The following is a 15,540-nucleotide window of genomic DNA, read 5'->3' as shown; positions in this document are numbered from 1 at the left end:
ATAATAATCTATGATTATTATTACCAAAGATAACAGACATCAGTTCTGGAACAGATGCTCCATAAACATGTTTCTTCCCCTTTATTTCATTTCCACCCTTACCATTCCAAGCAAATGGACTCATTCATAGTGACTTTAGAGAGTAGAATTCCATAGGATGAAACAATCATATATTCAGCATATGACACAGATTCCTGTAGATTTTATTCCATTAAAATAAAAGTCTATGGAAGCCAGGAGCATTGTTTTTCTCTGAATTATTCACCAAATGTAATAAGCTACTTTTACACCTATCATTTTTATCATTATTCCACCTATCTGTTAAATAAAATGCTCAAAGGTATTTTTCCTGATAACCTTGAAATTAATTAAGGACCAAGGCTGAGGACAATGTGAGCGGTATTCTACAAGGTAAGCTCACAGTTACCAATAACTACTTTCAGTCATCTCTTCAGAGATCCAGAGAATGATACTGGCTAACAGCAGTCCTTCTACTACCATCCAACACTGTCACCCACAGTGAGGGTAAGATGACTGAGAAGATAGTGTTTTGACCTCAGTGTAAAGAATGGATGGTGGAAAGAAGTTATTCCCAAGGGGGTAGAATGCCAAGAGATTAACTCCTAATTTAGGAAAGTGCCTGACAGAAAGGAAGATATACAGTGATTTCCAGTTAAGGGACTGCTTAGTCAGTGACCTGCTCAACAGTCTCAGTGTTCTCTAAGCAAGATTAAAGAGATGATACAAGGGGGATTGCCATTTGGAAGAGTCATAACAACACCTCTTCAAATTCTGTGCCTTCAAGAGGTAAGGAGGATAGATTCCACACGAGTGTGCCAAGCTGAGCATGAGCACTAGATGGTAGTTAGATCAGGTTCTAGCATCATCTGGACACCTCCATGATTTAGGAAGCTAGGAAAGATGCCACGGACTTGTAATCCACCTGGGAATGTGGCTAAATTGTTCAAGGACTACAAATGCCTAGAGACGCCGCTCAGAATGGAGTCCTTCATCAGTGAGTAACTTGAATAACTTGGTTCCAGCCCATCTCTCTCACCAACCTTATCATACTCAGAGAGCGAGACAAGACAGACTAGTCCCTGGGGCTGACCAAGGAGAAGACTGGTTCCTCATCTAGTTTGCCATGCCCTCACACTTAGGAGAAGAGGGAGGAGGACAATCTGCAAAAAACATCCACAAGTGCATGATTATGGTTTTATAATAAACAGAACTGGAATTTAAGAGACAATTAAAAGGAAAAAAAGATTCAAACCAAAAAACAGACTCTTAACTATAGAGAACAAATGGAATCAGTGGGGAGGTTGGGGAGGATAGGTGATGGGGAAGGAAAGAGGCCACTTGCTGTGACGAGCACCAGGTGATGTATGGAAGTGTTGAGTCACTATACTGAACACCTGAAACTAATATAACATAGTATGTTAACTATATTGGAATTAATTTTAAAAAAATTAATAGGATTGAGCCTCAAGTTAAAAGAAAGCCTCCAAACCGAGCCTTGGAGGATCTGGTCAAAATCTAACAAAGGGACCTACTGTGGAGAAGAATAGGGAAGTTCAATATAGCAATATGGCTTTGAGGGTGAGATGCCAGTGGCTCAAAGAAAAGTTTTGTGCTTTTTAATTCAATGAATTGAGACACTTCAATAAGTACATTTTGTTACCACAAATGGAAAGCATTAAAAATACATTATTATTAAGAATACGACAATTAACTAACTTATTGAGCATCTACTTTGTGACTAAGTATATTTTACAATGTGAACTCATTTGATTCTTGCAACAGCTTTCTAAGGTACTGCTTTTATTATCATTCTAGATGAAGACATTGAAATTCAGAGAAATTAAGGACCTTGCCAAAGTTCCCACAGCGAGTAGGTATCAAATGTAGACTTTAATCTCACATTTCATTTCCCAGGTCATAACCTTTCTTCTAGGAATGGTGTTATTACACACGCACACACACACACACACACACACACATACATATGTATAATACGTACTATAATAATTTATAAATAAATACGTACATATACACACAGACAGTTCTTTAACATAATGTACTATTTTTTATTTCTGGGTGTTTTCTAATGCGTCTGTGTGTGGCAATAAAAGAAATATGAAGAATATGCCAAAGCTGAAGTTATTTAAGATGGGTAATTGTTATTTAAAATGGGTAATTGTTTCAATATGGAGTGTGTTATACACATAGGAGGAAAACCTTTGTTTAATTTGAGTTGCAATAAAATACCATATTTAAAAGTCAATTTACGATCTTTGTCAGCATGCCCATCCAAAATACCACAAGAAACTTATTTTTTTAAAGACATGTAAGACTTTCTAGCATAAAGGGGACTATTCTGACCATCAATACAGGGATGTAGAAGAGCCAACTTGACTATGAAAGGAAGCCAGCATTGTTGTATTTGGACACTTCACATTCTGTAGAGCAAAAACATCTTCATGTTCAAAAAGGGCTGGCTTTTAACTACTATCACCCTGTGCAAATGCTGGGGAAAGAGAGAAAAATTTATTCAAACCATCTGTAAATAAGGCAAGCCCAGGGAATGTGTGATAAACATGTACAGTTTGAAATATGTAATATATTCTATTTGAAAACAAAAAGCTATTTCAAGAAGCTGCATCAAGTGGGACTTGCCACAAATGAACCTCAACCCTCTAGATTTTTCTCCCTGAGGGGTTCCGACATCTTCTGAAATAACGTACAAGTATATGACTGCAAATCACAACACTCTAGGCTCCTGCAAAAATGATGTCTTCATAAACATGTTTGAGAGAAGGCAGGAACAATGCCATTAATTTATGAAAGCAGATATTTATATAGTTCACCACATACAATTTACCAGACAAAAGACAAAGGGGGAAAAATGTGTACCTTGGAGATTTTTTCTGAAACTGGCATAGATTTGATACTTTGTATGGTTAACCCTTACCTGGTTTGTAAATAGACAAGATACTTAATTTTCCCTTGCCTTTTTACGGTCTTTTCTTTCTAAATGTACCATATTCACTTTGTCTATATTAATAAAACATAAGTTAATTTCCTGTCCCATACATGAAAACTACTTTTACTTTTCAAGAAGTTTTTGCTAAATATCAACTACAGGAAGCTCCGTAGTATCAGACCCTTTTTGAAACAATATATGCAAATAAGCTTAATTATATCATTTTCATAGTTTTTGTTTGAAAAGAGAGAAGAAAGATTCCTATTATGTTGGTTACCTAGTTTACCCAGTTTTAGACAAAGAGAGACTATCTAGAAGCTCATTAGAATACCAAAATTGCAATATCCATATTAAAGCAGTCTAAAATGTTTAATTAAATATTGTAGATATATAATGGTTTTAGTTCAGTAATTTCTTATTAATTTAGACCACACTGTTTGTTTATGCCTCTAATCAATAAACATAACAGTAAAAATGTATTTGATAGCAAAAAAAATGTATTCATTCTTTAAGCATTTACTCTGTCTCTATTACCGTGAGACTGCTAGGTTCCAAGAACAAAGGAATCACAAGAGCTTGGGGAATGCTTTATACTCTAAGTGATAAAAGGATTTGACTTTAAGGCACACATACTCAATAAAGCTGACTATATACCAGGACACAGCAGAGTATACTTTGCAAAAAGGTCCAGGACACTATCTCCCATTCCAATACTCTTCTGGGATAAGAACTTGCCACTCCCCCATCAGGAGAGGGAATTTAGTTCTACACTTAGGAATCTCAGTGGACCTGGTGACTGCTCTGACCAACAGAATCCAGCAAAAGGGCGATCATGTCAGTTCTGAGTAGAGCTCTTATCTGGCCCAGAAACTTCCTCTTCCTGCCTTCTTGGAAGCCTATCTCCATGTAAGAGGCGCTGCTACCCTGAGATCCCCGAGTTATGAGAAGCCTCGGCTAGTGAAGACACCCCAGAGGATGAGACCCAACGTGGAGACAGAGAGAAGCTACAGAGTCCTGAGACATCAGATACATGAGTAAAGAAACTAACCTGAGAGTAAATCTTCCATCCCCAACAGACCACATGAATCCACGTGGATTAGAGATGAAGTGCCCAGGTGAATCCTTTCTGAATTCCCTATTTGTGGAATTGTGAGTAAAAGAAAATGGTTGTTTAGGTCACTAAGTTTTAAAGGAGTTTGCTAGGCAGCAATGGAAAGAGGAACTTGAGCACCACATTAGAAATTCAGCTAAATAAAATAGATTTGCTCCTTGCCTAAAGGGATTCCTAATCTAGTAAAGGAGACATACGGTGAATCAGGTGTGCAATGATAATGCGGTATCCACAAGGAGAGGAGGTCGAAGGTGTTATGGGAACACATAGAACTGGCTCCTTTCTCAGAACTGGGACATCAGAAAAAGATCCTACGGAGAGTATCTGCGATTTTACCTTGGTTCTCAAAGACACATAAGCGTTAGTTTCAAAAAAGAGAGGGGATAATGGTGTTCCAGGAAAACGGGATGGCACAGGGGAAAGACCTCAAGGTGGGTGACCAAGTATTCATTCCTGGAACTGGAAGAAATGTAGAGTGAAAGCACCATGAACGGAGAAGAGGTGAGTGGCGATGAATAAGGATGGGAAGGCGTGCAGGGGTCAGATCACAAAGGGCCTTGATTGCTACATTAGGGAATCTTGCCTTCATTCTAAGGGAAATGGGAAGCCATTGAGAGATTTTAAGCAACGGAGAGGCTTGATCAGTGTTGCATTTCAGGAAAATGCTTCTGCACAGGCTGCAGTTGGAAGATTAGATTGAAGAAGGGGCAAGGCTAAAGGCGACCAGACCACTTACGGACCATTACAGTAATACGGGCAAGAGAAAATGGCTGTCGGAAGTAGGAAAGTGCCTTTCTGGCTGAAGGTATGTGTATTGTTCTGAGTGATATTTAAGCAGCTGAAATCTACAGAGATGAGTAGTTGGATAGAAGGGTCTGATGCTCAGAATGAAATCTGCAGAGAAACAGCCATCTATCTTTAATGAGTACGTCATTAGGGGCATGGTGGGATGATGAGAATCAGAAGCCATCTGCTGATGGGCCAGGCATCCAAATAGGTCAAGGGTTTGAGAAGAAGCTTCACTCAAAGACTTAACTAGAGACGAGAATTACAGCATTGTATATAGTATCAAAAACATAGACTTAACTTAAATGTCCAACCTTAAGGAATTATTTAAGCAAATCACAGTATACTTCTGTTTAACGTGAATATCTAAATAAAAAGTTACTGACATGGAAAAATACACCATTCAGTGAAAAGATCATTATCACATATCGGCATATCACAAGTTCAAAGTGACGTGAGCACATGCAGAGATGAAAGACTGAGAAGATCTGTACTGAGGTCTCAACAGTGACTATCTCTACTACACAGATCGTTGGGACTTTTTGTCTTTTTACTTATTTTATCCGTATTTTCAAATATTTCTACAGTAAACATGTAGAATATACCTTCATCTTAAAAGAAGAATAATTGTTGTTGTTCTTCAATAGACTTTATTTACGTATTAGCATCCGGTGTTATTTCCAGCAACACTCCTGGAAATAAAAGTCTTAATACCTACATGGACCGAAAATCATTATTTCAAAAAGGCTGTATACAACTCAACAGGATTTTAAGTGCAGATAACCAAAGCATTTGTGTTCATTTTCATTGAGTTCATAGAAGTATCCATCCCCCCTAAAACAGCAGGGGTGTTTTGATTCTGTGGCATCCGATTCCTCTCATCAAATACTTATGGATGTAAGCTTTGCGTCCCCTCAATGACATGAGTAAGACGTGAGCTCTGCCCTCAAAGGGCTTTTACTTTAAAAAAGGAAACAGGCATACAAAGAACAAACACAAATGCACCATGAAAACTGATTAATGGGGTCACAGGGCTGTGTACGGACTGTTGTGAAGAGAAAAGAAAAGCATTGGCTGAAATTTGCCAGGCAGTGGAATAAAAGTTTCACAGAGGGGATGAGTTTTAACAGGGCCTAGAAGGATGAGACGCACTTGGCCCTGCAATGAAGGCAGCAGCATGTGCTAACACACGGGGGCCCAGGGAGGGCACTAGACACGTGCAGCAAGGCCATGAGGGGCAAGTGCGCTCGCCATTCCTGCCACCTCCAGCTGGCCCTCCTGGGTCAGGAAGTGGCAGTGCTGACCAGCTGTTGGCGAATTTAAGGCAAAGTCATGGAATTTCAAATCAAGTCGTTAGAAAAGAAGGTGTGTGGAGAGACTGGGAGGGAAGAGGGAAGTAAAGCGGGAAGGACTGTGAAAGGCTTTGACCATGGGGCTGAAGAGCAGGACCTGACTCTGCATGAGGGGACACGTTCCCAGGCTTGTTGTGTGTCCAGAAAGATAACGTGGAAGGTGGCCAGGAAAGGGGAACTAAGAGGAATGGAGACCAGTTCAAGGATATGGCAGCATTTCTGGGGCTAAGGATGGAGGGCCTGCCGTAGCAGCTATAGGAATGGAAATAGGAACACAAAAAAAGGTATTTTGAAGTCAGAAATGAAGGGTTTATGAATAATTTAATTTGGGGAATGGTAGGAAGATAGCAGAAGAAATGAAGCAATAGGTAATTAAGCTGATTGCAAAATGACAACTAGTTTTTTTTATGACTTTTGGCTATTTTTATTTTATTACATTGTATTTTTAAGATTTTATTACATATATATTTTTAAGATTTTATTTATTCATTTGAGAGTAGGGGGTGCGGAAAGTGAGCACGAGCATGGAGAGAGGCAGAGGGAGAGGGAGAGGCAGGGTCCCTGCTGAGTGGGGAGCCTGACTCGGGGCTTGATCCTAGGACCCTGAGATCATGGCCTGACTTGAAGTCAGATACTTAACCCACTGATCCACTCAGGCGCCTGGGCTATTTTATTTTTAATATTGTTGTTCAAATAAATAAGGATTAATGATTTTAAACACAGTAGCCAACAAAGGGGGAAACTAAACAAGTTTGAAAGGTCAAGTGCAAAGACAAAGGTGGTTTTGGACAAGTGGAGTATGAGATGGCCAAGTGCAAATATCACTGTGGTGCTCAGGAAAAAGGGTGGCCTGCTTAAATAAATTGGAAAGCCATCAAACCAAGCAAGGGAGTGATGGCATAAAGGTAAGGACAGCAGGAAACTCATATTTGTTGAATATTTACCTAACTTCAGATACTTTCCATACATTATCTCATTTGATTCCCATAACAACTTATAAAGTCGCCAACACTACATAAAGCTTACGTATGCTAAAGATGGAAAAGTCTTTAGATTGACCATTAGGAGGTTACTTACAGTGGATCAATGGAAACAAAATGGTGGGTCAGAGTGCAGTGGGCTGAGGTATGACTGGGAATGAGTAAGGCAGCGTTGATGAAATAGCCCTAAGGAGTAGGGGAAAAGGAGAGCACAATAACTAGAATGGGAGGCTAAGAAAGGGGAACTTTTAACAGCAGGAGAATTAATGGTGAGGAGAAAGAACGACGGGAGGAAGAGGCTGAGAAGTCAGGATAGAGAAGGGTGAACTGATTTTGATTGACTTGAGGATGGGAGAAAGGATGACATGAGGAACACAGAATGAGGGGTTTGCCAGGAAGATACTGCTTGCCCCTTACAACACAGCAGGGAATGGTGGGGAAATAAATAATAGGAAAGAATGAAAGGAAAATGCTGAGGTATTTCAGAAATAAGAGCTTCTATTACCCCTTATTTGCCTCAGATAAGAGGGAAAGAGATGGTCTGCGACCTTGATAGGGAAAAGAGATAGATACCTTATTCTCAATCTCCATGAAGTTTCACGGGTTAACATTATTAAATATAAATGTATGGCAGTCCAAATTCCCCCTTGTCCCACAGAGGAAGGCTTAACTACCTCCTTCATTTCAAAGAGTATGTGATTTGAATTTGGTAAGAACGTCTTACTGATAGAATTAATACGCATGGCAAGCTCTATTTTTAATCCATAGAATTCAAGCAGAATAAATGAGAATATGTTATTCATTCAAGAAAACTGAAGGACGATCTTCCAAGGCAAGTAATACACTCAGTTTCAAATGATATTAGGAACACAGAAAGTTTTGTATATATATAAATTTATATGTATGAAATACAATGTGTCATGGGTAATGAAATAGTACAAACAAAATCATCAACAAAGAGAGAAGAGCTAACATGATGCAGTAATAGCTTTTATGTGGTAGAAATGACAAGTGAAGTATTTATTTGTGTCTAACAAAAACGTATTGGTCGGTAATGCTGAATTTTTGGTTACACACATGCGCGTCAATAGATCTCAGTCTATCTATTGACACATTGTTCTCAGATTTTTTCTTTATATTGATAACTTCCCTGTTTAAGGTAGCCCCCAAGGACAGACACACACACACACACACACACACACATTATTTAGGAAACTGGACAAAAGGGACCCCGACCTAATATCCCAACCAAAATAAAGGTACCTGTGGTCAAAGTGAAATAAATACACCAAGCTCATTCTTTTGCAACTGTACAGCTATGAGGCAAGAAATCGTTCTGCAGACGTCATTTCAAAAGATGGGAGAAAATCTATTCTCCACAGCCCAAAGCAGTGACTCACCCACGCATAAGGAAAACCAAGACACCAAAAAAGGCATCATCAAAAAAATGCTGTAAGAATAGCAGCCCATATATCTACTACATAATCTCCATGTGTTTACGAATGTAATTATCATAAGTGGGTGAGTATTAAAGCACATTATTTTATGGTTGCAAGTTCACTGGGATCAATTAATCTCAGGTGCTGGTCAACAATATTACTTGATATGTTAATTACTGAGGCTTACTGCACGATGGTCCTGGAAGAAAGGCTATGTGACATGAAAATTACCTCATATAATAGCATTCTACAAATGCCACTTAAGAGGGGAAATTATCTGATTTGTCAGCAAGAGGCTAGGGATGGCGTACCTCCTGTCGGGTTGGTGCTGCATGTGGCCGATCTCCTCCGGGCAGTCCTGTAACATGGGCTGGAGCTCTTCTTGCGGGGAGGGGGTCAGAGTGGCAGTGGACTGATGGCTGTAAGACACGGCAGCTGGAGAAGAAGCCGCTCCCCGCACAGGGGGAGTGGGGCCTCGTTCATCTTCCTCCTCTTCTAGCTCATCCTGTTGCAAATACATCCTTGCTGGTGGGACGGGACACGGCATTTCCTGGTCATAGCTAAAACAAATGATAAGCCCACTTAGATTTACTTCAGGCTATGCAAAGAAACTATTTGTACTGTTAGTGGAATATCAGCTTTGAATTGCTTTTTTAACCGGAATGTTCCCATTGAGGGAGTACTGTTAAAAAAAAAACAAAAAAACAAAAAAACGAAAACCAACCAAACAAAAAAACACTGCACTGGGCACCTAGGTGGCTCAGTCGGTTAAGTGTCTGCCTTCGGCTCAGGTCATGATCTCTGGGTCCTGGGATCCAGCCCTGAGTCAGACTCCCTGCTCAGGGGGGTAGTGTGTTTCTCCCTCTCCCTCTGACCCTGCCCCCAGCTTGTTCTCTCTCTCTCTCTCTCAAATAAATAATCTTCAAAAGAAATAGTTCACTATCACCAAGGTTGGTGAGTGCTACATATAATATTTTTTTCTCTGAGTGATTACAATTTACATTAGCATATTACAGGCTCTGAGAAGTCACGCAATAAAGTCATCTATTTAATGCATTTTAACTTTGTACTTCCAAAATGTGTAGCATAGTCTAGTCCTCTGCTTCAACATGGTATCTAAAAGACGATTCAGGGATGGTCCTACAGATGACCCAGAGATGATATGTTAACCTCTGAGAAAAATTACTCTTAAAAATAATTTCTTGAAAATCCACCTTTTCTCTGAAATTATAATAGATTTGTTATTTCTTCCGTTGAGCACAAAATCAAGGAGTTGGCTTGCGTTTAGGACGTTGAATAAAAAACACAATAAATAAAAGAATCAATAAACAATAAAATGCCCTACTACTCCTCTGCTAGAGCTGTGTGGAAACTCTAGATGGATCTGGGAAACATTCATGCCTTTCTCTTTTCTCTCACCCTGGGGCAGATGGGTATTGATTCAAATGGCAGTAATTTATTGCATTATATAAACTGTGTTCATGTTACCCTCTCTCTCATTCACTCTCCACCACCTGCTTTGTTCACCTGAACTCAGGAAACGTGATGCTCTTATAACATGATTTCTTCGTGTCTTCCTTCACTTTACCAATTCCACTACTTCCCTTGGACACTTTTTCTATGTCTCCTGTCTCAACAAAATAACAGCATTTTGTGCACTCCTCTAAACTAGAAATCTTATGTCCTCTTGCTTTATTCCTCTCTCTTCAACCTTGAACTGTTCCCTGGTTCACCTCTGTTTCCTCTCTAGAAATCTCCAAAATCTATTCCCTTTCTAAAATCTGTTGCATGTGCTTCTACAATAACTTTTTAATTGATGTCTTTGTCTCCGGTCACTCTACCCTTCCGAATCCTCACAGTGCTTCCAAAATTATTTTATTATAATAACACATCACTCTCAGATCATTCATTTGCTGCACAGTAGTACTGGGCCCCGTAACTGATTAGATGGAAATACACAAATACCTAAAATAAGACATTCAAGTACCTGTATAACCTGGCTTTCACCCACCTTCCCAACTTGCTCTCCCTCCCTCCCACCGATGCATCTTAGTCCTCCAGGAGGCCACATCTCTCTGTGGTCACAACGGCCATAAAAATCCTCCTCCTCTTAAGAACCATATCATTTGTCAAAGTCAAGAACAAAAGCCAACAGATCAGGAAACCTTTATTCTTCCCACTTAGAACAAGTGTCTCCCTTCAGGGCACAGTTGCATCTCCTGTAAGGTTTTAAAAAACTATATCCACTTATTTCATTTTAGTCCCTTTTCTGGTAGACTAAAGTAGCAGTAAATGTTAATAGAGCCTAGAAAATGACTTTTTTAAAAATATAGTCATTTCTCCATTTTTGTAGATTCTATACTTACAAAGTCACCTACTTGCTAAAATTTATTTGTAACCCAAAGTCAATACTCACAGTGAAGCATCTGAGTCACCCTACCTTCTTTCAGTTTTCACACAAGTGTCCTTTTCTCAGTCTATCTATTGACACATTGTTCTCAGATTTTTTCTTTATATTGATAACTTCCCTGTTTAAGGTAGCCCCCAAGGACAGAGCTTTAGGGTGATCTAGTGTTTCTAAGTGCAAAAAAGCGATGACTTGCCCTAGTAGAGAAAATATGTGCCTTAGAGAAGCTTTGCTCAGGAATGACCTGACCTGGCACCGCTGACTGTGAGTTCAATGTAAATGAACCAACGATACATATTGCATAAGGTGTCTTTAAACAAAAACACACATAAAACAAGATTATGCATGGATCAGGTGACAAAAATGTGTGACCAGAGACTTGCAGGAACTTATCCCTATATTTCCCCTCAGAGTAATGGCTCAGTATTCACTAATTAAATGACTGGAAAAACAAAGGTACAGAGCTTTGTTTCTCAACATACTCGGATCTGTAAAACTTTTTCGTGTGTAGAGAATGAAAGAACGTTGTCTTTATTTCTACAACAGTCACTAAAAAGACCGTATTTTCAGGTAGATTTTATTTATTTTTTATTAATTCTCTATGTCAGGTGAGTTCTCCTCCATTGATCATACCGGTGAAACATCTGTTTTGTTTTATTGGTTCAGTTCTATAGAACCTGGCGTGAGAGCGAAACATACGTTCTTATTGCTCTCACATGATATGGTTATCTGTACTAGTTGAATCCTTGTGAGAGACAACTCAGGGAGTTTGAAGTCCCAAAGTTTTCAGCATAATGTGGTAATATCTAAGAACAAACAAAAGTTTTCAGGACACCTTAGCTGTGGTATAAATTTACACATTTATTTTATGAAAATTCAAGAATGTGCAATAGAAATTCTGATATTTGAAAATCATAAAGTCACATAGATATATGATTATATATATCATGATACGTGTGATCTTGTATATATTTATACATATGATGGCACATGCAAATTACACATATATAAGATAAACACATATGTAAATTGTGTGTATGCTCCAATTCATAATTCTTTGTTCCAAAAGAAGCTTCCAAGGCATGAATTCCTTTTTTTTTTTTTTTTTTTGGCAGTACTGAGTACGATTTTCAAATCCTCCTGACATAGAGATACTGTTTTCTTCAGAGACAAATGTTTGCGGACCTTGGGAATGTCTCCCCTTGGTGATCTAGTTTAATAACTCCTTCACATAGGTTTAAGGAATCAGAAGATTCCACTTACATCTGTTCTGAAATTCTTCTTACCTTTCATCTACGGAAACACTGTACTCTTCACTGTTGCTGTGAGGGGGGGGATGAGCCGGCGGCGGGGGAAGCAGGTCTGCCCAGTTCATGCCACCCTGTTTCGGTACTTTAGGTGTCCGAGCCCCTTTCTTGTGCCCTTGACTCCCTTGAAAAGAAAGAAAGCCCAAGTTTTTTATTTCTGGCCTTTCGGGTTTTTCTGTTATCCACAGGTGAATTATTTCCTGTAAATATGATCGTATAATTCATATATGCAGAAGCAGATAAATACTCTTTCCTTCATTAATCTTAACGGAACTTCGTACAATAGAAGGTGCAATGTATTGCCGAGTTTAAATGCCAAATAAATAGCAAAAAAGCAATAAAACTGCAAATGAATTTTACAAGTCATATCATTAATAGTGATCTTCTTACACCAAGTAATCGCATTATGGATTATCACCTAAAACAAATGAGCTGTAGACATATTTTCTGAAGTGCCATTCTATTATTTAATTGCTGGAACCTAAAATACAATATGATACAGATACGATCTATTAGAGTTCCACTGTTGCATTAAATCACTGAATACATATAATTTGTACTTGTCCATTGAAATGTTTTAGGCACAATGAAATTACTAGTTTTCGTCAGAAAGGCAGGTGCAGATGAAAATTATTGCTGGAAGAACTAATATAAGTAACCACAAAAGAAGCAGAGAAATGATTTTTAAAAAGGGATAGAAGTGCTTCTCATCCCAGTTTCTACAAAATTACGGCTTAGAGTAAAATGATGTTGCTTGAACATTTTTAGTACTTTTAAATAACCCAATTACGCAAGTGCCCCTGTGTTCTGATTTTAGATTTGGCATATTCTTTAAACGCAGGTAAGTGCACATTTTAGAGTACTCATTTAAAAGTAAATTGGGGTCAAAAGATATTTGGGGATAAAAATCATCTTTATCTTCCTCCTCCAATATGATACATTTTAGATTCTTATGGAAATTATGGATGACGATGAGCCTATAATTATTTTTCTCATACGATCCCTTAAAATTAGTGGATTTTCTTGGTCTTTTGATTTTTAACCTCTCTGGAACAGTTACAAGTTACATGGTGCATGAAACAGGTCTTGGTATATTCCATGACCCTTATTTATTTATTTATTTTTAAGTCGGTTGGGACTTTTTGGCCCAGTCACTGTGTGTTAAGCCAGATGTTCTTGTACTGGTATGTTACTGCACCAAGTATGGGTCAAGGGAATGGCTGTTAGTAATAAATTACGATTCTCGGGCCTCTACCTGGATGTCTCCATTCTCTCTTACTTTACTCAGTTGTCACGTATTGGAAAGACTAGGCAAGAATCATGGACTTGACCCTACCCAGTGCCTTCCTCTTGATTTCTTGGTATGTATCTATTCTAATAACTCCCCATCTGTCCTAAGAGGCCTAACATTACAAATCTCTCCCACTTATCACTTTCTTTTTTTTTTTTTTAAGATTTTTTATTTATTTATTTGTCAGAAAGAGAGAGAGAGAGAGCACAGGCAGACAGAGTGGCAGGCAGAGGCAGAGGGAGAAGCAGGCTCCCCACAGAATAAGGAGCCCGATGTGGGACTCGATCCCAGGACGCTGGGATCATGACCTGAGCCGAAGGCAGCGGCTTAACCAACTGAGCCACCCAGGCGTCCCCACTTATCACTTTCTTGCTTCATTCTTTCCCCTAATTAACACCAAACTATATATTTTTTAAATCTTTTTACCGAATAATAACAGAACACCAAATAATAACTAGCAGCAGAACACCAAGATGTAGGTTTCTAAGCTGAGGGATGGAGAAAGTCAATTTAAAATGAACAACACAGAATCATTTTAATCACAATAATCATAAAGTCATTATCCTCATGAAGGTATGATTTTCTAAGTGGTTAAGAATGCAAACATGAGATGGCATGAGATATCAAATATTAAAATATTTTCTATGGTTTTCCCAAGAGTAAATCCTCTTTAAAATTCCAGTTAATTCAGGGTTTCCTTATAAGATTTTGGTTGTTTAAAAAAAAAAATCAATATACAATAGAATAAGAGTAGATCTCAAAAGGCAAAGAGGTATTTCTAAGCTCCTTTCATTCCAATAGGAATAGTTTCAATCAGGGACAAAAAGTAGGTTTAACAATGCCAAATCAGCAATGCTCTCGCCAAGGGGAGATGAGAAAATGCAAATGTCATATTTGTTACAGAAGAGGGTTAGAGACACTGCCTAAAAGCACCTCCCAGTAACTTCAGTCCGGGTACTGAGAGGTGATATTGTTACCCTCTCCTGCAGAAACATACTAGGGGCAAGATCAGTCGGTTCTGCTCTCGTTGTGGTGTGACGCGCCACATGTTAGTTCTAATAGTGAACAGCCTTTCCTCAGAAAAACAGGACTTAAGTACCAGCGAGGTCTCATCAGCAGTCCCTGTCAGAAGAACAGGTGGCAAACAGCTGCAACAGCATGAGGGGAAAAGGCCTCACTGTGGCTTCGAAGGCTCTTACAGACCCAAGTTGGAAGGCTGCTTTCTGAGGTTTTAGGGCAGGAACTGAGGGAGAGTAGAAAGCTTATCAATGGAAGAAGGTTCTCGTTGTCCCTAGATCTCATGTTACTGTCTCTTAGGCCTGTGATTCTGCTCCAGTGTACTCAGATTTTATGTGCTGTATGTGTTTCAAATGGTTACAAATTTAGCAGATTAAGTATATGCCCAGCATTTCCAGCTTTATTTTGGCTAAGGGCAAAAAAGAAGTTTCAACTGCCTTTAAAGTCTAGTCCATGCTTCTGCTTTATAAAACTTCATTAACAAGGAGGAGAACGGGATCTTTAATCACTGTTACTAAGTAGAACATAAAATGGTTTAGTGAGTGAGTGAGTGGACTGTCAAATTACAGAGGGTAAGACCCATGCCTGGAAAAATGCACATTATATAAAGTACGTAGACATGCCATGTGTGTACATCAGTTCACTAGCATTCAATCTGTAATTGTGGGATATATCATTTTTTTCAAGGGGAGACTGATCTTCTCGTTGGTTCCCCATACTTACCAGATGTACTACTGCCCCGGTCCGAGCTGTTGTAGGATCCTCCTGTATTCTGGTCGTAGGACTGGTTGTATGGGATAGTTGGAGGAATTGTGTCATTTGCTCGATAATCTAGACATTTCAGATGGAAGAAAAACAAACTTTCAC

The 15,540-nt window shown here is 38.9% G+C and overlaps 1 protein-coding gene across 4 annotated transcripts in view; it reads right to left on the bottom strand.

The window, feature by feature from the left end:
* The window catches only part of LOC111148375 (roundabout guidance receptor 1), a 417,477-nt gene that overhangs the window by 19,967 nt on the left and 381,970 nt on the right, over positions 1–15,540 (bottom strand). For all 4 annotated transcript variants that reach the window (XM_022504899.1, XM_022504908.1, XM_022504882.1 and 1 more), the window contains 3 exons: positions 15,397–15,504; positions 12,345–12,489; positions 8,963–9,211 (listed from right to left, as the gene is read on the bottom strand). In XM_022504899.1, coding sequence (XP_022360607.1) covers positions 8,963–9,211; positions 12,345–12,489; positions 15,397–15,504 — 502 coding nt within the window. The remainder of the gene's footprint in view (positions 1–8,962; positions 9,212–12,344; positions 12,490–15,396; positions 15,505–15,540) is intronic.

Source organism: Enhydra lutris, unplaced genomic scaffold, assembly GCF_002288905.1.
Source record: "Enhydra lutris kenyoni isolate GAN:26980312 unplaced genomic scaffold, ASM228890v2 scaffoldscaffold2, whole genome shotgun sequence".
Classification (NCBI taxonomy): domain Eukaryota; kingdom Metazoa; phylum Chordata; class Mammalia; order Carnivora; family Mustelidae; genus Enhydra; species Enhydra lutris.
This window is presented reverse-complemented; position numbering and strand designations above follow the sequence as displayed.